General features: G+C 35.4%; 1 protein-coding gene across 16 annotated transcripts in view; it reads right to left on the bottom strand.

Moving 5' to 3' along the window:
* TNS3 (tensin 3) overlaps positions 1-24,531 on the bottom strand; it is a 427,559-nt gene that overhangs the window by 159,971 nt on the left and 243,057 nt on the right. For 15 of the 16 annotated variants that reach the window (XM_069095442.1, XM_069095438.1, XM_069095436.1 and 12 more), the window contains 5 exons: positions 22,938-23,002; positions 19,152-19,235; positions 11,945-12,057; positions 10,462-10,522; positions 9,871-9,946 (listed from right to left, as the gene is read on the bottom strand). In XM_069095442.1, the coding sequence (XP_068951543.1) occupies positions 9,871-9,946; positions 10,462-10,522; positions 11,945-12,057; positions 19,152-19,235; positions 22,938-23,002 (399 nt within the window). Of the gene's footprint in view, positions 1-9,870; positions 9,947-10,461; positions 10,523-11,944; positions 12,060-19,151; positions 19,238-22,937; positions 23,003-24,531 lie in introns of those variants that run through there. The other variant, XM_069095452.1, reaches the window with a different exon arrangement.

Genomic DNA, 24,531 nt, shown 5'->3' with positions numbered 1-24,531 from the left:
AAACTGTTGCATGATCATAATCTTTCCAGCTTGACTGTGGCCTTTTAGAGGACAAGGACTGAGTCTTATATTTCTGTTCTTGGGAAATTTGAATGTAGTGGGCACCAAGCAATAAAGCCTGAATTACAATGCATGAAGAATAAAAGAATGAAGCAAATGTTAAAATGACCTGCTTTGGGACTATATTCCAAATATCCACCTACCATTTAAAAGTTCTACAGGCAGCAGCCAAAAAGGAACAAACTGGAAACAGCTACTAACCTTTTGCTTAATTTCTGGGACTTTCCTTAAAGATGATCAACAATGATAATGATCCCTGAAGATGACTGGGGGTGACCTATACATTCTTCCCTTGTTATTCATTTGGCTATGGTATTTTGACTCGTTCAGTTTTTTTCCACAGGCTACTTAGAAGACTTTCGCAAAGACTTTTTGATCCTCTGAGCTTTCTAAATATCTAATGAAGCATTATTTTTAAGGTTTTTATCATCTGATGTTGAAGACAAAAATGTCCACCAAGAAGTCTGTCAAATAAACTTGAAGAAATTAGCATACCTTGGTTCAATATGCAGCCCTCACCTCTCTAAATGTCTGTTACTCACAGCACCTAGCAAAATGCAGGAGTCATTTAATAAAAATTTAAAAAAACCAGACTTGACTACTTGGCCAAAGGAAGTTGACAAGCAGTAGTTAGGGAGAAGAGGTATCAAAATGATATCCTTTGCAAAATAAAATGAACACATTTTGGTTTCCAAATTTTCACCAAAGAATTAAGGATGAAAGATTTGAGGGATCAGGATTCTTTTTTTTTTTTTTTGAGGTGGGCGTATAGTACTTGCTATAGAAAAGGACAGAACTTCTGAAATTGGATCCATGGCCACAAGAGAGCAGTCAAAAAATTCAAAGTGAAGAGAAACAAAGAATGGGGGGCTGAAAGGGGAGAGAGAATGAAGAATATCTAGTTCTGAATTTGGATTCAGAGAACTGACATTAGAATCCTTGGTTCTACCACCTGTAAAAGCTTAATAAATAAGTCACTTAATCTTTCAGGGTTTCTGTTTAGTTATCTGTAAAATTAGGTTACCTGACATCCTCTAAGTTCCCTTTCAGCACTAAATCTATGGTACCGCTCTTCACTGTATGACAGGAAACTGGATAGGTAGTCCAATAAGTTAGGCTATCAGCACATATGTGGAACTAAGGCACTGAAAATGAAGGGGAGTTAAATTAAGATTCAATGGGAGAGGGGCAGCTAGGTAGAGCAGCACTGGCTCTGGAGTCAGGAGGACCAGAGTAAGACACTTACTAGCTGTGTGACCCTGAGCAAGTCACTTAACTCCAATCGCCTCCACAAAAAAAGGAGAAAAAAAGAGGCTAGACTGCATTTTAAAATTAATATTAACTTTCAATGATGCTAAGCTGTTCCTTTATACAACAGCTCCTATATTTTAAGATCAAAATTATCCTGGTGATACTATTAGGCTATGAATTATGGAATAGATTGATCCCTAAACAAGCAAAATGTGAGTAATTCAAAGCACAAGGAGAGATATGTATAGTGGGGTGTAAGCATGCTTCTGTGTATTACTGATGATGCCTACAGAAAAAGTGGTGTAAGGTGCATCACCTAGGAAATGCAGATTCCAAAAAAGATACATCAGTCATGTAGCAAGAGTTCGGGAGGAGAGAGAAACAGCCAACAAGTTTGGGGAAGTTTCCACAAAATTATGGGAAATCCAGGAGGAATGCTTCCAAAACACAGGCAATGTTATCTATCAAGGATTTTCAGGAAGATATAGAGAGGCCTCACAGAGAATGATACAACACGGAAGGGTTGAGTCTACACCACTGGAGTAAAGAGATGTCACTGTTTAGCAATCTAGAGCCTTCCAATAAAATGCTCTAATATTCAGCTCTGATGTGTGTGCCGTGATTTCTAAAGTCCAGTGTAGTCATTCCATAAATTAGCCTGAACTGGGAACTAAAGGAAAGTCATAGATTCATCAGAAAAGACATAGCAAAAAGCCACCAGTGATTAATTATGTAAGATGGATAAGAAATTCACATGCAACTTTTAGATCTGCAGTCTGGAAGACATCCAGAGACCAGACCCAACATGTTGCTTCTCATCTTGGTGTCTGTTATCCAAAGCTTGTAAACAGGTTTCCACCCAGCATTTCGGTGAGAAAACTGTTTTACAAACTGGAAGGTTCTCTATAAATGTGAATCCATCCTTTTGCTATTATTTCATTTGCTAGTTCTCCTTGGATGTATCAACATTTATCATCTTCCTTTGGTGTGTTACCTTGCTCCCCTAATCTGAATGTATTATGGATAAGTCCAAACTTATTTCACCTTGCTAGAGACTCAAATAGTTCATAGAACAAAAAATCGCAGTCAGGAAAAGTTATTATAAATAATCTAATTCACTCTTTCATTTTAAAAATGAGCAAACTGAACTGTCCAAACAGAAAAGTGACATCCCAAATGCTACATGATTATCTGATAGCAAACAACTCATTCCAAGTTCCTTGCCTCTATGCTGAATCCTCTTCATACTATATGGCTTCTTTACTGACACCATAAATTGTTATTCATATAAAACAGAAAAAACTAATATAATTAATCTTCCCATGAGAGACATCACAGTGTAGTGGACAGAGATCTGGCCTTGATGCCAGGAAGGCCCAAGCTCAAGTCTCAACTCTGACACATGCTAGCTTTCTTATTCTGAGCAAGTCACTTAAGGTCTCATTGTTTCAATCAACTCTCAAAAACTGTGAATTGCAAAGATAACCTGCATTGGTAAAGGAAGTATCCTCAACAGAACCACATAAAAGCTGAGCTATTAGAGTATTTTACTAGAAGGTAGTGGTTTGCTAAAAATAATAATATTTCATGACACAGAAAGCAAGTGGAATCTAGGGACTATCTTTTTATTTTTTTTTTTTGGCTTTATGCTGGTGTATGACCAAATAAACATACACTACATGTCTAAATGCACAAGATCTGATATAATCCCAAAATTCAGCTAAATTGTCAGCTAGCTACTTATTTCCTAGTACTACCCCAGAAATTATAAATAGGGGCAATCTGAATTCAGATACTGATTGTACTTCATATATACAGGGGTGTGCTGGCAAATGTTTAACAACTGATTTTTTTTAAGTGCATACAGCAAATGCAAGCTTAATCTGTACCATTAATATTTTCTCTATCACTTCCTTAAATCTAGAAAATGAACCAAACAATAAATCAAACCCTGATCTATAGCATTTGCTAATTTCTGAGGTGGAAATGTTTGCAATAAAAATTTAACAACTGGATCTTGCAATCTGGTATGATCTTTTCCAGTACACCTCAATTATTACTTGGACAAATAATTTCATCTCCCTGGGCCTTGGCTTAGTGATCTGTAAAACGAAAGTAATTGGACTAAATAACCTCTAAGCTACCTACTCTTTAATCCTATTGTGCTCTACTATACCTTTCAATTTAACAAACTATATGTTTTACCTAAGTTTGGCTCTGACTGTGATGTTACCCAAGTTAAAACTAGCGTATGTTAAATATATTTATATACACGTTGTAACTTCTATGCAGACCACATATAGAGTTCTGTCTTGTTTGCATATAAATGAAACCATCTGCAACTGGAGGGTTGGGGATAATTTTGCTAAAATGAATGAAAAAATTAATGCATAAAGAAAAAAATGTCATTCCCACATTTCTCAAAAAAACATCATTTTGGATCTACCTTTCTTCTTTCTGGACACTGCAGCGATCCCAGAAATACAGCTCAACAAAGAAGACTCACTGTAGGATAGCTGTAGGATTTGGGTGGTAAATTTATAAAAAACATTTTTGCTCCTTGGGGTGCTTTCCAAATTATGGTCTTTGCCAAACATTTTATGAGGTATGGGAGTGCTTACATAGCTGAACTGTTACACAGAGAAACACTGTTTTACTGAACTATGCCTTTTTTTTCCTGGCTTATTTCTAAATGTATTCACTGCCTTCCACTCCTCAACAGTTTTTTCAACTCAACCTGGAATATATATTCACTAGATTTCCAACTACACACACACACACACACACACACACACACGTGTATGTGTGTATAAATATATTAAAATATTTATTGTTTTGATTTAAATTGTTGAATAAAATAAATTACAGAAAGAATATAAAAGATTTGGCATATTCAAGGTGAGACAAACATAGGTAGAAATGTCTAATCTGGGAACAGATTAAACTTGAGATCAGAAATTTAGGATTCACCAGCTCAGAGACCAACCCAGAAAGAAAAAGCGGAGAAGAAAAAAATGACCCAGAATAAAACTAATGCTCTATCATGATATAGTGATATGAAAATTTAGGAGGCAGGAAATGGAGAGGCATCCAGCAAAGGAGTCTGATAAGATAGATAAGATAATCCATCAAGTAGAACAAGGAGAGACAAGATCAGAGAAAGTATTCAGAAAGAAGGGAGAAGAGGAAGAAAAAAAATATTGAGGAAGAAAGTCACGGAAGAATGAGAAGGAAAAATCATGAAATTCTGGAATTAAGAGACGATTTGGCAACCAATGAAAAGACAGTTTCTAGAGTGTTATGGTCAGAAGTCTAATTGCTAGGGGTAAAGAAATGAGGGTGTGGTGAGGAAGTAAAGGTAACTAGTGTTGCTGACTATTTCTAGGAGGAGACCTAGAGTGATAACTTAATGGATGGTAGAGATCAGGGAAGTATTTTTTTTTTTTTGCTTTTTTGGAGGGGGAAGGTAGGGCAATCGGGGTTAAGTGACTTGCCCAAAGTCACAAGGCTAGTAAGTGTGTCAAATGTCTGAGGTCCGATGTGAACTCAGGTCCTCCTGACTCCAGGTCGTTGCGCCACCTAGCAGCCCCAGGGAAGTATTTTTTAAGGATTGAGATGAATGACCATTTTAATAGGTGATAGGAAAGAACCTAAACAACAGAAAAAACACTGAAGATAAGAGAAATTATGGACACAAGTAGAAGGATTAATTTTGTCAAGAACCACTGGTTACCAGATCATCTCTTAATTCCTCCCAAACCTGTTATCCTCACTTTATAGATGAGGTAATTAAGGTCGGGAGAGATTAAGGGACCTAGTGACAGGATTTAAACTCCGTTCTTTCTGCCTCCAATGCTACTGTTCTATCCACTGTGTCGTGATCTCCAAAGTCCTTCCAGATATAAGATTCTATGAGCAGGTCAGAGTTTGGTAGGATTTGTGATGTCATCACAAGTTAAACCAAGATGAGGGTCTGGAGAGATGTTGGGTTTAGAAATTTCACCATGATCATCAAGGTGCAGACAAGTGGTTGATCACCAAGAAGATGATGAACAACACTCTCTAACTTAGACTGGGATTGAGATGAAAAGCTAGCCGTCCTTCAATGGGCTCCTACTTGGTCTATCTAGTTTCTTAGACTCGTAATTTACTGAATAAAGGCAACAAAACAAACATATGAAGCAATGAGTATTAGAAATACAGAGAGGGTCGAGGCCTTAAAATTTGGGTCTGACGCTCCCATTTCCCACTGTCTCCTACTAAACATTCTTTTTGTTAGGTGTGTGTTATAATGTATGGTTCATTGCCTCAGATGGTAGGACCACAGTCTTCTGGACCCTGAGATGTTCAAGATCTACAAATGTAATCACTGTAAGTTAATAATGTTACTGAATCATGACTGAATCAGACTAGGAAGAAGCACGAAAGAGAAAGAAATATTGAATTCTTGGTTCAGGATCTTGGCAAGGGTAAACTTTTTGCTCTCCCTTTTGGAGATTATTTTACCTTTCTCTAATTAACTGTATGCCAGTTCATTTTCTTCTTTCCCTTCCCTTGTTGACTCTGAACTAGTCCTTGTTCAGAATACAATGTACTGAAATATGAGTTCAAGGTGAGGGCAATTTGCATACTTCTCAAGATTTTTAAAAAATAATCATGAATTGGCAGCCTCTTATTTTAGCTGTTTATCCCTGTCCCAAGAATAGGAAGGGACTAAGAGGCTTCTAAACTGAGTGAATTATTATGGGAATGATACTTATTGTTTCTACCCATCCCACCTCAAAATACCTTCATGGTAAGAGGAGAAAGGTGAACGCTCGGGCATAAGTGATTAAAAACAGGCACAGAACTGATCTTTATCCCTCAAATGAAAGGGAAGAACAAAGGTGTCAGAATGGAGTGTTTGATTTACTGAGGCAGTCTTACTTAAAGCCAATGTGAAATATGTAGGTTTATCCAGAAAGCAGAGGTAGACTTTTTAGACAGCTAACTGGGGGTGAGGTTTTCAAGGTTTTCAGAAAGAAAGGAAACCATATTAATATTTAGTAGAAGAACAACAAGAAGGGAGGAAAGAGAAAGGACTCAAAGAGAGGTCATCTTCACTAGGAAAAAAAGGTACTTTCCTGGGGAAGAGTAAAGTTCTTATCATGAAAGGAAGCTGCCCATATGATGAGTCAAGGGCCCTAAAGAGGAAACATATCTAGGAGGAAGGGAGAAAATAGAAGGTGCAGAGATGGTTTGGAAAGATTTGTTAAAAAATTAAAAATGTAATTTTCCATCAAATTCCTTGTCTCCCAAATGTGAGTATTTATGTTTCTCCCCAAAATGAAGGGCTCATACTTTTGACTGAGAAGCTCCCATTATTACCCCAAGAACTTTTCTTCTCATAGATATGATAAAGGCTATAGGTCACTCCTCTCCATGGACAACAATGTTGAATAATAAAACTAAATGGAAAATTCCACCATCAGCTCAGTAACGGAAACACAGTGATTACATGCTTAGAATATTAAAAAGTTGCCACTACATTCTCAAAAACAGCTTATTGGCTAGTTAGCCCTGCAAAAATGCAACAATTTTTTAACTTGAGACAAGATTTAGAATGTTGTTCACAAAAATAAACAGATTTGTTGGGCAATGGTCACTGATTTGTTATATGTATATACATTTATGATCTGCTGACAGTCACAAGTTTAATAGTACTTTCAGCACAACCAAGAATGAAACAAGATGAGCCAAAATGAGGCCTCCCTGGGGTCACTAACAAAAATCCAGCTTCCCAGCTATTTTCAAGCATCAACTGGCATTTCCTGGCCTGCCCCAAACGATTCCATGAATTATTTATAATATTTCTTAAAAAACAAAATCTGAGGCAGACATTGCAATCTAGACATGTGGATAGGCAGCACAATGGGAAAAGTAGTCATTTAATTCCTCTCATATAATGTTTGAACATATATAATAGTATAGTCTTTTGTGGAAGGCAGTCGGGCACTAAGGTTACTTTTCATTCACTTTTAAAATCCTTTTTCTGCCCTTTCTAACAGTTCCTAACTCCTGTGGACTTAATTTTCAGAAACCACTGAATATTTGTCACCGGTCAAATGTATGATTAACTCTGGTGCCAAGCACTCATAACCAGATTGAATGCCTCCTTTGTGAAACATGATCATTCCCAATGCCCAGAATGGAGTGCTAACTGGCCGAGAAAAGGACTCTCTCATAGGATGATTAACACATAAATACCCTTGAGAATGCCAATATTGTGCCACAAACCAACAGAGGAAAAAAAAAGTACAAAATAAAATATGGCTCCTTAAAGCAAAGTGGTTTTCTATGAGTTAAATATCAATCTACTTTCATTCTGAATTTACTTAATTTTAAAAATCAGAATCCATATTTAAAATTTAGAACACGAAAGATGAATACTACTTAAAATTTAAGTAAAACTACTTAGGCAATACTACTTAACATCACCATACCCCTTTCCCCCCCATCATAACAGCTGCTATTCTCTTTGCCTTGAATTTAAACAGAAGAGTGATAAAAATGGCATTCACTAAATTTCTAGATTGGGGAGCTCACTGAATTGATGCCACTTCCACAGTAAACTTTATTGAATTCTAAGAGCCCTTCCAGTTATAAATTTGATGATTTTAAAATGCCAAAAGAAAACTTCTGTCACATAAATACATGGACATGGCCATAGATCCTGAGGCCACATGGCTTGGGGCAGGGACATGCAGGGCAGAAAATAAAGGTAACAAATGCTTCACTCTGTGTTGTACCAAATTCTACATTCTCACTCCCAGATTTAGTCCATGGTTGGTGGACCACTAACCACAATTTGTACAGTAAGTTTTCATTTGTTTATACACAAAAATTGAGTATTTATAATCCTTCAGATTACAGCAAGGCTAAAATTTATGATGTTATCAATAAAAGGTTATATAGGATAAAAGTTTGAAGGGAAAATGAGTATATTCTTTAAGAGAATAAGCTATCTGAAAGTACATCAGGCACACAGTTTGTGAATTAAGTTAATTTCAAATTATTCTTAATTATTCATTATAGCAAGTTCTTTAAGAGGCCTTTTCTGACATTGAATGAATGAATGGCACAATCAGTCATTAATTTTTAGAAAGCTGTTTATGTGTTTACTATGTCCAAAAAAATCTTGCTAAGTTCTAGGGATAGAGATAGAAGAAAGAAGCTATCTACTCTTTGTTAGCCACATTCATCCAACTTGCTATAATTACATGAAAATAACAGAAGGCTATATACAAATAAAACTATATTAGTATATGTGAATTGTCTAACAGTCCAATTTTCACTATTTCAGATTGAAATGTCCTTTCATTAGCCCATGCTAGTAAGCCCTAACTATGTAGGTAGGTATTACAAATTACAAGTGAAAAAGAGTTCATGTCAAAATAATGGAGACCACATTTTTGAATTGACAAAATTTGCTTTTAAAAAAAGTGAAATGACTGAGAGAAAGATACATTCTGAATATCTGAAGGATGGTAATAAATTTAACTCCATTTCTTAATATAATCATAATATGTTCATATAGGAATTTGCATGTAATTTGAATTGGTCAGGACTAGTGATTTCATGAGATGCCTGGTATAAACTATAATTATTAATGAAGACTGGCAAATTGTCTATAATTCCTAAGCCTAGGGAATTATCCAGAACATGTACAGGTTACGATATGCTCATAGATATGGAGCCAATGAATGTCAGAGGCCCAGAGGCACAGCTTGAACCTAGGCCTTCTTGATTCTCAGGTCCTTCGCTTCAGTATACATACATATATACACACATACATATAAATATACATATATATATCTATAAGCACTTTTTAAGTGCTTATTATAGGCTATATAGGCTACATGGTTTTTTATTGGTTGTGTATCACTGCTCACAATGTCCTTTCCCAAACCCATCTTTCAAATTACTTTCCATTTTTGAGGTCCACACAAAGCAACATCTTGATAAAATTTCTATGATTTGACCCCCTTCCTCCTGTCCCTCTAATCAGAAGTCATGTCTCTGCCATGTCAGTTTAGACTTCTTCCACAATTCTTATTACTGTACGACCTAACTGCCAAGTATAAAAGGTATTAGGAAAATACATTAATGACTCAACTAAATGATAAACACCTCAAGCTTGGGGATTTTGTCTTGTTTACTTCTGTCTCCTCTAAAAGTACTTTTTGTATACAGATGATATGTAGTTGACAAAATAAGTCCACCTGCATAAGTTCCAATAATTTTTTTAGAAATACAAACATATGGATGCTTTTCTGAGTAACAGAATTTTAAAGGTAATATTTAATGCAAACTTAAGTCAAAGCCAGATGCCAGTGTAATGACAGGGAAGTTAGAATAATGGTCTGTTTTATCTCTTCAATTAAAATAATTTCTCTTAGAAAATAAGCCAAATATTCTAAGGTAAAAGTTGTTTTGAATTCTTTTTGAACATTAAAAATAAGAAATCAATTTTTTTATGTTTATGTAAACAGTTAGAAAATACCATCTTGGAGCACTTACCATTATGTCTCCCTTTAGGAGCTGGGCTGGTTCGATTGCAATGCAGACTCTGCTTTGGTTTTCTGGACCAACATTGCTAAATAAAGGAAGGACAGAAACATTAAAGAGTGGATTCCATGGATCCTGAGGCTGTGAACCTTCTTTTCCTGGCATTTTGGTTGCCCAGTGGTAATTCAGAGCATTGTGGGTAAAGGAAAACTGAAATAAATAAAATAATTCTTCTTATTAAGTGGTCCCCAAATTGTCTAAAAGTATTCTGTATTTTAATATTTTTTCAAACTAACTTATTATTAATTTCCTAGTATTCTTAGTTTCTTATAGTTTCCCACATGTTTTCCAACAAATATTTGACATTCAACTCTTCATAAAGCAAAATAAAACTTCAAAGAAAGAAGACAGAGAACAAGGAGGCAAGGATGGATGTTTGACTGAGGAGGATATTGTTGAGCATCATTTACTTTTGGCTTTCCCCTTTCATTATTTCTCCCTTAAGAAAGAAACCATGTAGGTAAAGTAATCATTTTGCGTAGCACCCCAAAAAATCCCTCAAGAGCCTGAGACATTTAAAGAAGAAAGATCATGAAGACTTACTAGATTCCTGATGTATAGACTGGCTGCATTGCCTGGTAGAGCTTCAGAAATGGTCGGCAAACTGAAAGAATCAAAATGTTTTTGGGGAAAAAAATCAGATTTATTTGGAAAGAAATTTTTGAACTAGGAAATCATGTAAGCTAACAAGAAAGTTCAAACAGCAAGGAATTACCCCATGCAAGTGGATTTCACAAGACTTCTGCATACGTGCACAAAATATTTTTCTAGTTCTACAACAATAGACTGTGGTAGGTGGGGTGAGGTGAAGAAAGGTAGCACTATGTACTGGAACACCATGTACAAAGCAGGGGAATGAGGGTTTCCAAGGTTATTTTCAGATGGGACCAATGGTAAAAATGATGGGAAAATACCTTAATTTATCAACCAAGAAGGGTGAAAATATTATTAGCTTACTAAAAACATGATTCTTCATCATCTAAATTATGCTCTAAGAGTAGTAAAAATGTCAGAATTTCCACAAATTGGGGGCACTAACATGATACATTTGAGATCATCCATACCCATCTTGTGCCAGATCTCCTATGTAGCCAAAAAAGCCTAAAAATGTCATACAGCTGTCTGGGGAAAGGAGGTCAATATATGGCCACTGAAGAGAAGAAAACTGGCTCGAAAAATTCTTGACTTGTATGTCATGTGCATAACTTGCTAATCAATCTTTCTATGCCAGAGTTCAGAATCGGTCACTAGTCTAATACTTTAGATGATCAAGCAGACCAAATCAAAAAGGCATAAAGGGAATGGAGTTTTGTTCTCACACAGATGACACCAAGAAAATATGCAGAATTCCCTAGGATTTGATTCTTGATGTTAACCACTTGAACCTCAAAAAGCAGAAAAGTGAAGATTGTTTTTAGTTTTGAATAAAGGAATTCCACCATCATACATTTCAAAAGATCTGTGGTTTTACAAGTGGGATTTACTCATCCCACCAATGCAGACTGCAACTCCTCCTTGACTTATTAGACAGATTCTTAGGATTTTCTGGCCAAAAATAAAATCATTATTTGGCAGCCAAGCTTCTGGGAATAAGCCTCTTATACCTTTGTTGAACAAGTTATTGTAATGATGAGATGATTGCCAGACCCATGCTCAAAGCCTTCAAGATTGGCAGGAACTGAGTATACATTTAACAGACATAGCTTCCAAGAGCCCAAATTCACCTCCACACAATAATGAAGAATCAAAAAGGGCTTTATTAGAGATCTAGCAACTATTTTTGTCTATATCTCTGATTTCATTAGTGTAAGAAACTACTTACAACAGTGCAAATTAGCAACTTCTCTGTAATTTATAGTCTCTAGAGTGTTATGAGAGAAAATATGAGGTTGTCCATCATAACAGAGCAAAACCAAAGGGTAGGCCTAACTCTTTCCATTATGTAACATTGCCTGTTCTGCCATACTTACTACATCTAAAAAAGAGTAATAAAACATCCTCCTAGATGAAGTGCCCACCCACTTACCTCCACCAGTATCAAAGTTGGGGATGCCGTGGAGAATTACAAAGTGCAGAAAAAGTGGTGTGGTATTCATTTTCACAGATCCTGAGAGAAGACCGCTGAGGAAGTGAACATATCTGAAAACAATGTAATATTCAAACTAGTTAGAGAGTACACTGGGTTACAAAAGCCAGAGAAAAAGTGGGAAAGGGACTTTGGAAAAATATATAGGCTTTGGTATAACAGAGAGAAAGATAAAATGACAGCAAAGTCATACTGTCTCGTTCTTCTTGCAGTTCTAATAGTAAACATAAGCAAATTCATCTGTTCATTCAAGTGGAATTCTGTGGAATTAAATTTTTGCCTGAAATATATGCTTTTTCCAACTTCTCCATAGAACTAGTGTCATGAGAATTCTTCACCAATCTGCTATCATTACCAACAATTGTGCATACAAACGAAATCTTCAAATATCTGACCTTTACTTGCCAAAGCAGCAAAGTTAAATATATATATGCACCTATATCTATCTATCCACATATATTATATACACATGCTATTTGGGACAAAAATATTTCTAGTATAAATCACACTCTCAATTTTATTAATCCAAATATATTGGGAATAATTAACCTTTTCATGAAGACACACATATATATGTATATATGTCTTGTGTGTGTATACATATATGAATATATGTATACACACACATACATACACACACACATATGAGAGAGATTCTCTCTGCTCCTACCCTGGAAGCAGCTTGGAGGTACAGTGGAGAGAAAACCCGGAGTGAGGAAGACTAGAGTTCAAGTGCAGACTTAAATACTTTCTAGTAGTGTGACCCTAGATAAATCACTTAACTGCTATGTGACTCAGTTTCTTTATCTGTAAAATGAAGATCGCAATAACACCTTTCATTAAAGATTACTGTTAAGGATAAAATAAGACTTGTAAAATATTCTGCAATCCTTAAAGTACTATATACATGTAAATGTTACATACTGTTATTACTAAATTACACATATTTTATTATTATTTGGATTGATATATTATTGATATATATGATATCATATATATTGATATATTATCATATTGGATTGATACATTGCTAGTAGACTGAGAATAATCAACATATGTCAAGGATCAATAATTTTGTTGGGGTTTGTTAGAAGGCACCCTACAGAAACACACATTATAAACTAACTCTTAATTTAATAGATTTAAAAGCCAAAAGAGAGTCCACAGTTGAATAGTTAGTAATGGAAGTTAAACATTTATATTATTTTATGTTATATTATATATAATGATATATTAATCATATCATATTAATATATAATGTTAAATATTAAGGTTTCAAAAATATTATGGCTTATTTACATAAGCACTAGCTAGCCATGAATGCTGACACATTTCTATGATATTCTGCCGGTTTCAGTAACCAGAAGCATTCCTGTCTATCTGTCGTATTGAAACTTGACTGAGAGCAAGAACAATTATCAGATATTTGAAGAAAAATAAAAGGATAGAGAATCACCTAAATTATAATATTTTATAAGGAATTAATGCATTACTTAATTTCCTGAAAAATGTTTTTCAATTAAAAACAAAATCCCAGTAACAAGTATACTTGTTAAGAAAATAAGTGCCCACGTTGACTATGTCCAAGAACATAAGTCTCACTGTATATTTAGTCCATTCCCTCTTGGTCAGGAGGTAAGCAGCACTTTTCATTTTAAGTCCTCTGTTAACGTGGTTGCTCATACATTAAAAGTACATGGAAGTGATTCTGTGTGTAAGTCAAGGTCAGAAAATTTTAGAGTTCAGAGGGACTACATGAGCGATGTAATGGCTCACCCTGTGACAAAACAGTCAAGTTTGTTTTTGAGTGTCTCAAATAAACATGATTCTGGGGCCATCATCCATTCTTGGATAGCACTAGCTAACATCCTTTCAGAAAAGTGCCTTTATTTTACCATCTTTCTGATACTACACCCAGTTTCATTTTTATCACATCAGTGCCAGTCAATTTGCTTCTTTTTCGTTTTACAGTAACTTTCTAGCACCAACTACATGTGAAAGAACTCATTTTCCTAGTCTAAAATTGTACACAGACCTACTTCTGCAGGCAAAATTCAAACCAGTGGGAATAAAGAAGCTTTTGCATTTACAAAAATGGAAACTTATAATAGTACTATTTAGCTCTGTTTTCCCTGAAGGAGGGGGATAGGTAAGGAGAATATTTTCTTAAGAAGCTTTGAAGGAGCTGTAATACCTCTGGGCAAATCACATAACTTCCCTGGGCCTATTTCTTCATCTTGGAAATAAGTTCATCTACATGATTTTTAAGGTCACTTTTACCTCCAAAAATCAGTCATTCTAAAAGCATTAGCTAACCTAGAAGTAGTTAACCATATTTATTTCAACAATGAAAAGTCTTTAAGGATCAGTAATCCCTGCTATGACAGATCAGAAAGCCTTATTTCTAATACCCAGAGTATAAAAAGAGGTCTGCATTTCACCACAAGGGTAGGGGAAAATCTGCTCCTATTTGAAGGACAATATTAGGAAAGTCCCCACTAGTGTAATGGTAGAATGTGTGACTTTTTTCGACAATGGAGCTTCATGAAGAGAGGACAAGGGGCTTCTTGTATCACCCAGATTGCCTTAGGTAAGAAAGAAGAGGTAATAGGTGATGGAAAAGAGGTGAGAGTTTCTAATTTTAGACTTTTTAGTAAAAAATCCAAATTAATTTTCTCACAGAATCTAAGTTATAAAGGATTCTTAGTTTCTCAACCAGTTCACAAATGCAGCTAGGTAGTTCAGCAGATAAAGCTGGGCTTGAAGTCAAGAAGATAATGAGTTCAAATCCTGCCTCAGACACTTGTGAGCTGTGTAATCCTGCACAAGTTACTTCAATGCCCTCAGCCTCAGCTCTCCATCAGTGAAATAAGATAGTAATAGCACCAACCAAACAGGGTTGTTGTGAGAATCAAAACAGATAATACAGCTATAACACCTTGCCAACCTTAAAAAACTTATTGTTGCTATTGCTATTGTTGTTATTGCTGCTTATTTAAAATATGTTTTTCCCAAAAATGTTAAAAAATATCTAAAACACAAATGAAATCTGGAACACACCCCTTTGTCATAAGGAAAGTTTAAAAAAAAAATTCAGTTCAACAAGCATTAAGTTCTCTTTATTTGCCGGTAACATTGCTAGGCCCTTGGCATACAATGGAAAAAACAAACAAACATTCAATGCCTTGAGAGAGCTTTGGCAAACCTTTTGGTCATATGTAATTTGTAAAACTTTAATTTCTAGTTATTAATCTTATGAACCAATTGCTTGATCAGACAGTTTTTTATTTTAAGGGACTGGGGGGGTCGATATTTTAATTTTAAATAATGGATACAGGACAAATTTTTATTTCTCTAATCTCTAACAGTAAACTTGGATTTTCATGTTTTCATATTTCTCATACCACTGGCAATTCAACCCATTTGGACGTATTTCTACAACAGCAAGAATTTAATGCAATTCAATGCAACAAATATTTATTACCTACTTACTACATGCAAGGAAATGGGAATTGTACATATATGGACAAAGAACAAGATCCTCCCATCAAGGCACTTCTTTTTACTGGGAGGATATACTTTCACAAATAAATAAATACAAGAAAATTTGCAGAGAGAGATGATGACAAAGATCATGGAAGGCTTAATGGAAACAGTGTCACCTACTCTAAGAGAGAAAAATAAGGAAGATGGAGTTTGAAAACCACTAAGTGGGCTGATGGGTTATGTGAAGCGCTTGATGGATAATGATATTATTTGTGAGGAAAGATAAGTTAGATGATATTCTCGAGGGACTTAAATGCAGCAATTTTATCTGAGCAGAAATGAGGAATCCAAAAAGATTTTTGAACAGAGTGGTAAATGGTTAAGTTCTCTGTATTAGGAAGATTACTTTTGTCACTGAATGGAGTAAGGCTTTGAGAAGGAGGAGACAAAGTAGAGATTAGTTGGAGGTTTTTGTAAGAATATCAGAAGAAGGCACAGAGATCCCTAATCAGGTGGTAGCCATCTGAGTGGACACAAGGGACAAAACAGGTGATGCTACGGAGTTAGAATCAATACCATCTGGCAGACCACTAGATGAAGGCTAAAAAGAATATTCGGGAGAAGGGTGTGGTCAATGGTCAAAAGAAATAACAGGATGCATGATTTTAGGAGTTACGCTAGGTTTTACTATTTGATTTTGGGCTATAAATTCTTCTGTAGGTCTCCCTTATACTGATGATAATGATAATAAAATATACCGAGAGTTATTTCTATATCTATTCTATTATTACATATTGATTACTATATATTTTATCTATTTATATCTATCTATATGATCTATTTTTCTATCTTTTATCATCATCCATCTATCTATTCATCTATCCGTCTTTAGCCATCTTCCTGTCTATATATCTTGTTATCATTAGTATTAGTCATAAGACCAAAAAGAATATACTTATTTATATAACTACATACAAGGACCTAACTATATCATACAGAAACACTCCAACATATATCCATACAGAAATATAGATTATATCAACATAGACATTAATATAGTTATCTTGTTATCATTTCATTACTCATAAGGGAGACCAGAAAGCATAATCTATAGATTAGAAAAGTATAGTGAAAATTAGCATGATTCCTAAAATTGTGTGTGTATTTGCTGAGGAGAATGAAAATGTAAAATACAATTTAGAAGTAACCTTTCCATTTTCAATTTCCTCAAAAAAAATGGGTCACAGAATTCCTCTAGATATGCTATCATTGGAAACTGTTATATCAATGCTATATGAGTACTCTAATGACCAAGGTTGTAATGTGCTAATGAAAGGATGATCTTGGAATCCCCAGTGACCAACACAGTGGTTGGAAAACAACTGATGATTAACAAATGTTTGTTGATTGACTGACAACTACCTCTTCTGTCTTTGCCTAGTAAAGTGACAGACTACGTTAACAGAGAGAGGCCAGGGCAGCAGAATGTACAGTGAGTTGGCCTTCAAGGAAGAACTAGATTCAAATCCCAAGTCAGATATGTACTGGCGATATGACTCTAGTAAAGTCACTTTGTTTCCCAATGCTCGAGGCAAATCTCTAAGACTTTAAGTTATATAACAGGTGGTGACACTCACTGGTTCAAGGAGTATCCTCACCTTGGAATTCCCTATACCAAAAAAAATTGGTCTGGTCCCTATCCATATCCTAACTAGCAGGGAACTCAGAAGCTGAAGACTTGATACTCTTGCCCTCCTCTTTGCATATGAAGAAAGACAACATGTGGATGAGGCAACAGAAAAGCCTAGATATTAAGTGGATTTCCCTAAGTTCTCCAGAGACAGAAGTCAAGTGTCCACATTCTCAGGGTGGTCCCCTCTCCACTATACTATACTACTGTCTCCTAACATTGCGATCTATAATAACATGAATGCAAAATTTACCTAAGTTATTTTCCAGTCTGCTGAAGGTAAATTATGAACAAAACAGAAAATTAATTTTTTTTCTTTCTTATCAAAGGAAAGAAGACTTGAGGGTCATGTGTGTAATAGAAGCATATGAGCTACAAAAATAGCTGTTGGTCAAAATAACAGCAAGTTATCACCAGGTGGCGTGGGTCACAGACATGGTGTTTGAATAAGCTGGTTCTCATGGAGACATATTGTTTATGGAAAGTGGAGGGTGCTAAAAGAGAAAGAGAGAGAAACACATCCATTGCAAAGGAGCCTTTGTTGGAAACACGTCATTCAAAAGGGGCCATTATTGACTTGGCTCTGATGGTGCCTGCCTCTGGATCTGATAGGTGCCCTTTACAGGTGTATGAAATTTAAGTAATAAAGGATTGTTTCCAGTCAATGTGCTTAATGAATAATGAACTGGCAAGACTAAATATTTATTAATATTTAAAGTCTCCAAGGACTCTCTTGTTATTTTTAATATCAACAACAGCTGTGTAAGCTACAGGATAAGCACATCAAGGTCCTTAGCCAGAATCTCAAAACTAATTGATGTACTCTGCTTATTTTAAGATTAATTAATAAAAAAAAATTTAAAGAAGATTATTTAATAAATGATTACTTAGACTAAGATTTAAACCCCTGAATACTGGCACAGATGATCCACTAGCTGATGCCTTCTATTTGATACGAATCTATTTTCAGGAATTAATTTACTAAGGGACACTTTCTAGTAGTTCATTTATTTTTTGGGGGGGGAAATGAAATACCAAGTAATAATTACCTTTCAATTTGATTGATTTTTCTAGGTTTGCTTTTTTTTGTTCACTTATTTATTTGATAAACACAAATTAATTGTGTACAATGTACACACACAAAAATCAGAGCACAATTCTAATATCATGCAGATTAAGTTCTGTACCCCCTTTTCACCAGTTGCAGAGATGGGGCCACATTGTACTACAAAGACATGTGGTACTAATCCCAAAGCAACCATGGGAATGAAGAGTGTCTTATTCCCACAGGATAATCGTGGTACATACAGTGTCACCCATAGATTCTTTCATCCCCCAATACTGGAAAAAATGTCCAGTGGGCTTGAAAAGGCCAAAAAGACCAGGGTTCAAGTTCTACCTGGCACACTCTGACTCTGAAATCCTGTGTAAGTCACAGGTACTCTGTGTGCTTAACAATTGCGTAAGAGCATCATTTGCAGAAAATGTGGCAGTTGTGCTACTGGAAGGGGTGGCCTCCCCTGGGATTTCCCTATACTAGTGAAATCACGGCACCAGTCCCTATCCCTAACACTCTATTTCAAAAAGTGATTGCTGAGAAGGAGAAAGCCAATCTCTCTTCTTTTACGGTGCATTACTTCATCCAAACCAAATGGCCCCACAGTGTGTCCAAACACTTGCACCACATAGAGGGAGGCTTTTAGAATAGATCAAATAAGGCATTCAAAGAACAGGAATATCACTAGAGAACTTGAAAGAGGAAGAAATCTCTTACATCTTGTGGGGGAAAAATAATATACAGTTTGTATATATATATATATGTTTGGATAAATTTTAAAAATATTATGTATAGCATGCGTATACATATATGTATGTGTATATATGCTATGTGATGCATAATAGAGAGATTTTAAAATATTAAGGAAAACTAGCCGCAATGATAATTTTACTAATAATGAAAAAGCCACATACCTTTTTTGGGATGGCTGCATTAAAGCTGAAACTTTATCATCAAAAAATTTTTTCATTGCAAATCTGTCAAGGGCCTGATCAGCACTACAGAAGAAGCAGAAAACACATTATCAGAATTGTAGTTTTCCCCAAATTGCAGGCATTTCCCTGCTATTCTGAATCAAATATAAACCCCACTGGATCACATGCAGAGGAACCTTGCTCGCTCCTACTTGGCTCACACCCCCCACACCACCCCAAGGATGTAGTATATAAATCTCATTGCTCAGGATGCTTTTATACCAAAGGAACTTGTACAATCTAGGGTGTAAAGGTAGTTCTGGGGGATTACTAAAAATCTGAGTCTGTAATCACATATCCCTTTCCATGATTTGTTTAACTGAGAGATTACCATTTAGCTACATTATAGAGGCAACCAATATAAAACCAAACTAAGGCAAATGGAGCTTGTTTTCAAGGCATCACCAAATAGCAAATCCATAGAAGCACATTTTCTTGGACCCAAGTTCACTGCTAATTAGTAGGATGCAAAGCAAATTCACAAATTTTGTTACTAGGATGCTAGAACAGAATTTTCTCCAGAAAAAATAGGGTGCTGTCTCAGCATCTCTTTAACATAAAGTAACCAAAAAACAGTCCCAGGAATTGGTAGAGGAATGGGGAAAAAATTTGTAAAATGAATCCTTAATAATCTGATCATTTCTTTTGCACTACCAATACCTACCAGCCCAGAAGTACAAAGCTGTAGTTACTGAGGCCTCAGGCAGGTATGCCTCATCATAAGACACAAAGTGATCTGGATAGAAGGTAGGAATTTCCAGAAGTCAGCTTAGAGCCCTCACCTGATTCTATTCTCCTACTATTATAATGTGTCATTCTAAGAGAAAGTGAAAAAAACTAGCAGAGTATTTTGGGAAGTCATATGAGTCAATAAAAAATGGCACAAGAGTTGCACAACTGAAGGTGGACAATTGAAAAATAACACCACTTCCAAGACCAGTGATTTCCTACAAAGGAGTGTTCCCTTCATTGGTGCTAATGAAATTCAAAGGTTTCTGGAGCCAGCTCAAACCATCTTGCTCCTGAAATAACAATTGTTAAATTTTTAGTTTGAGTCTTTGTACCTCGTAAATTCATAAACATCAAACATCAGAGTTTTATTTATGGCTTTGATGATTGCCTAGATGTAAGAAAGTGTTAATAATGAAGATTAAATTTGAAAGTGTGTTGTATGTCCTTCCTTCCATGTCCTGGAGAGACGTCTGCTAAACCTCTACTAGCATACCCCCTGCTGAAATCCCTCTATGACTTTGTAGATGGGAACTACTTTGCCCGCCCCAAAAAAAACTGTGACCCTACAGTTAACCTGGGGATGAAAATCTTCAACTTCCACTAAACTTGTGTTGGAACAAAGTGATATCAGTTCTATTACTATTACTAATTACTAACATTCTATTACCAGGTCATACCTCAATTCTTTCTAGTTTTGTAAAACCTGTCAGAGCTTGTGACTCACTGCATGGATTCAAATATTTAGGGTCATCTTCATATCACAATGAAGTATCAGAGGACAAATATAATAGAGGTGTAAGATATAAAATATAAAATTTGGTAGAAATAATACAGATTTTATCTACAGGATAATAGAGAGTCTGGGACATCATTTACATATTAGAAAAAAAGATCTATAAGACACTTTAAAGCAGTTCTTAACCTAAGGTCCATAGATGACTAAAGAGTTCACGGACAGATTTTAGGAAGTCCAGGAACTTGGAAAGGAAAAAAAAAATTACCTTGGTTGTTTTTTTTTTTCAATAAAAAAGGTTTCCTTTGAAATTCTATGTATTTAATTTATTCATTTAAAAGCATCATACAGAGAAAAGTTCCATAGGTACAAGACTGTCAAAAGGATCCATGACACAAGAATCCCTATTTTAAGTTATTCCATTAAAGTTGTATAAAAAGTAACTTTCAGGCATTTGTTTAACTTGCAAGCTAGTTTTCAAATATAAAGTATATATATACATATATATGTATATATACAGACATATGTGTGTATATGTACATATATACAGACATATATACACACACAGATTTTATGTGTATATATGTATGTGTTTGTGTATTATCTCCTTTTATTTGGAATTGAAATATTCTAATAAACCTGTGCAGACTGCAATCATACTCAGAGACTCGTATAAAAATTCTTGGTACTTCCTTCATTGACTTAAGAGTTCTAAGTTTTCAAAATACAAGTATTCAGTCAAAGGAAACAGACAAAGCTCATAAGCATTTCTATAGGTGTGAGAACTACCCAGAGTATATGGAGCTTGAGAAACAAACAGAACTATATTTTGTCAGAGGCTATCAGGAATACTGAGGGTGGTCTATCTCTCCAAATTTCTCCAGGTAAAAATCTGCTCTTTGACAAACATATCTGTATTAAATGACTGATACAAAGTGAGCAGGAATACTATTAGGCTCTGTCCATACACCAATGACTATTCTCACCAATAACTGGGGAAGTGTGGTTTTCCACCTGGCTACCCTGGTCAGGAAATTTAGGAAATCTAGGGATTAGGTTTTCTCCAAGGCAAGAAAAACAAATTGTTTCTAGAAAAAAACACTCTGAAAGTCAAATTTCACTTCTTAATGCAAAAAGGGAAACAGTTTATCACCACCATATGAATGCTCTTATATTTCTTCTTTTGGACACAAGGCAAAGGTTGTATGAGCACAGAAGATGATTAAAGAGCTCCTGGTTTATTAGAGAGGTACATTAAATAACAAAGGGGGTATTTGTGAAAAATTCAATCTGACAAAGAAGTAATTTAGATTGATTTTATTTTGTCATCAGAAATGAGAAATTTTTATAAAGCAAATCATTTATATGTGGTCTTTATCACCACAACCATGTCTCTACCACTCACTAACTCCCTACTGTGAGTCCCCCAGCATATATGACAGTCTCTAACTGAGCCATATACTTTCCCAATACCCAATATCTCTTTCCTGGGTCATCATCATCTCTTAAGTAAAAGCAGATAGAGATTATAAGGACACACCTTAGTTGTGCAAAACATAATTCTTTTAGACCCTCATCCCCATCCTAAAAGCATGAGTCAGTAATTGGTGAGCATGTACACACATACATGCATATATATGTGTACACACACATACACACACATTATCCACCTGTTACTTTTCCAAATATGTGTGTCATACCCTGGACGCACAACAACAGAGAAGTAAGTTTCAAAAACAAATCATGACTCTGAAATAGTAATACTGATTGCTTCTAGTCATGCACAGGAGTTAGTCTCATTGTTTTTCTTAAGCAACTGTCATTCTAGAATATGCACATAGGCTTTTAAATCATTTCCAGCACCTCTATGAAACTGGTAAATTTCCACATTTTAAAAATAGTTATTAAACTAGAGAACTCATTTTCACAAATATGAAATTCAGAAACAGTCAGTACAGAACTCTGTATTTGAAATGGGAGAGAATGCCATGGCTAAATCAATTTTCAGCTTTGTCCATTTTCTGATAGTAGAATCATAGAAAGTTAGATGGACAGAAGACCTCAGAGGTCCCCAAGTCCAATCCCATCATTTTACAGATGAAGATACTAAGGCCTAGAGAGGCACAAACATTTTTCCAACCCCACAATGTCAGTTAATGGCAAGTCTGGAGCTAGAACCCAGGGCTGCTGATGCCCAGCTCTCCCTCCAGAAGATTATCTTATAAACCAGGAAAATGTATTTTATGTTATTTTCCCCTTACCTGGCAGAAACGTTGGTGAAATGCATGTACGATGATATGACAACTCCTATCCGTCCTTTTCCACCCTGAGGGAATGAAAGAATTAATATATCTTTATCCCGAAATGGGTAATAGAGCTGACTCTGAACTAGAGAGTTTACCTTTTAATTCCATGAATTAAAAGGTAGATCATGCTTAAGAGATGAAATCAAAGTTAGCTCTTCGGGGATTACTAATCACTTGGGGTTGCTCTCTGACACTGTACGTCAATTCCTGAGAATAAAATCAGCCTCTAATTCTATACTATTGTACTGGTAATGGAGGCTTTTTGAGCCAATGAAAGAAATCCAGAGCAGCTGTTAATTGAGGGCATTTGGAGAAGCTGAGCAACAAAGTCCAATATGCAGCTAATTAAAATAATACCAATTTATAAGTCAAGAAAATTGACAGCAATCTACTTGCTTTCATTCCACAGAGGTAATGCACCCCTTACTGGTCAGAATGAGGAACTATACACAGCGCACAAACTTGGTAAAATTAAAACCACCTCACCTTAGGGACAGGCTCCAAAGTATTTGCAGACACCAGCATGATGATGAATTCAAGCACATCTTTTGGCACTTTGACTCACTCTACTGCCCTTTGTCCCTACCTATAGGCCTTGTTTACATTGAGCTTTTTACTCCTGCTTCTTAACAATATTCTAACATAGTTTATATTTATTTGAGTAAATTTCTTGCCACACCTTCCATAATGTAAGCTCCTCGAGGGAAGGGAAAATGGGCTATTCATCTTTGTATCTACAGCCACAGCTACAATGCCCCCATATTCCTCCTCCTCCTCATTCTCATAACATTTAAAGGTTTGCAAAGATCTCATTGATGCTAAATTATTTACTCACGAAAGATACGCATATAAAACCATCAATGCCTAACCTCGTGCTGAAATTCAGAAGAAATGTGCAAGTGATATTTTACCATGTATAGTATAGTCACCCCTAACTTTGTGCAGGCAAAACTACGCTTTGCTGCTTACCAGTGAATGAGTGAATGAATGAATGAATGTTTATTGGAAAACAGAAATCAATTTGTAGTGTTGTTTTTGGAAATATTCTTAGTAATGTGCCTATTGGTATTATGCTTTAATCACTAAATTTTCACCTAAATCTCAACCTTTTATGGCAAAAGGGGTTTAAATAGGATAAGGTCATTTCCTTGAAAGAAAGTACAGGTAATAATTTTCCCAAAAACTGACATAAGAAATGTGAGTCCAAAAAGCAAAAAACAATAACAAAAATAAATTTTAAAAGGAAAACTGTAAAAAGAAAAAAGCAAAAAACCTTTTGCTTCCTTGCAGTTCATACATAAGTGGCATACCATCTTATTATAATAAAAGAGCTTTTACAACCATTTTCTCAATTTGATCCTCCCCATGACCCTTTGAGGTAAGTGTGGAAGGCATTATTCATTTTCATTTTTACAAGGTAAAAAGTTAAGACTAAGAAAGATTTATATAACTTGCCTGAGGTCATAGAGCTAGTCATAGTTTTGAAGCAGTGAAGTTTTATCTGAAACACTAGGAAATCACCTATACACTATATACTCTAGTATATACA

The sequence above is a fragment of the Petaurus breviceps genome, unplaced genomic scaffold (assembly GCF_028583685.1).
Source record: "Petaurus breviceps papuanus isolate PSGF00001 unplaced genomic scaffold, PetGlider_PUasm1.0 227, whole genome shotgun sequence".
NCBI classification, from domain to species: Eukaryota; Metazoa; Chordata; class Mammalia; order Diprotodontia; family Petauridae; genus Petaurus; species Petaurus breviceps.
This window is presented reverse-complemented; position numbering and strand designations above follow the sequence as displayed.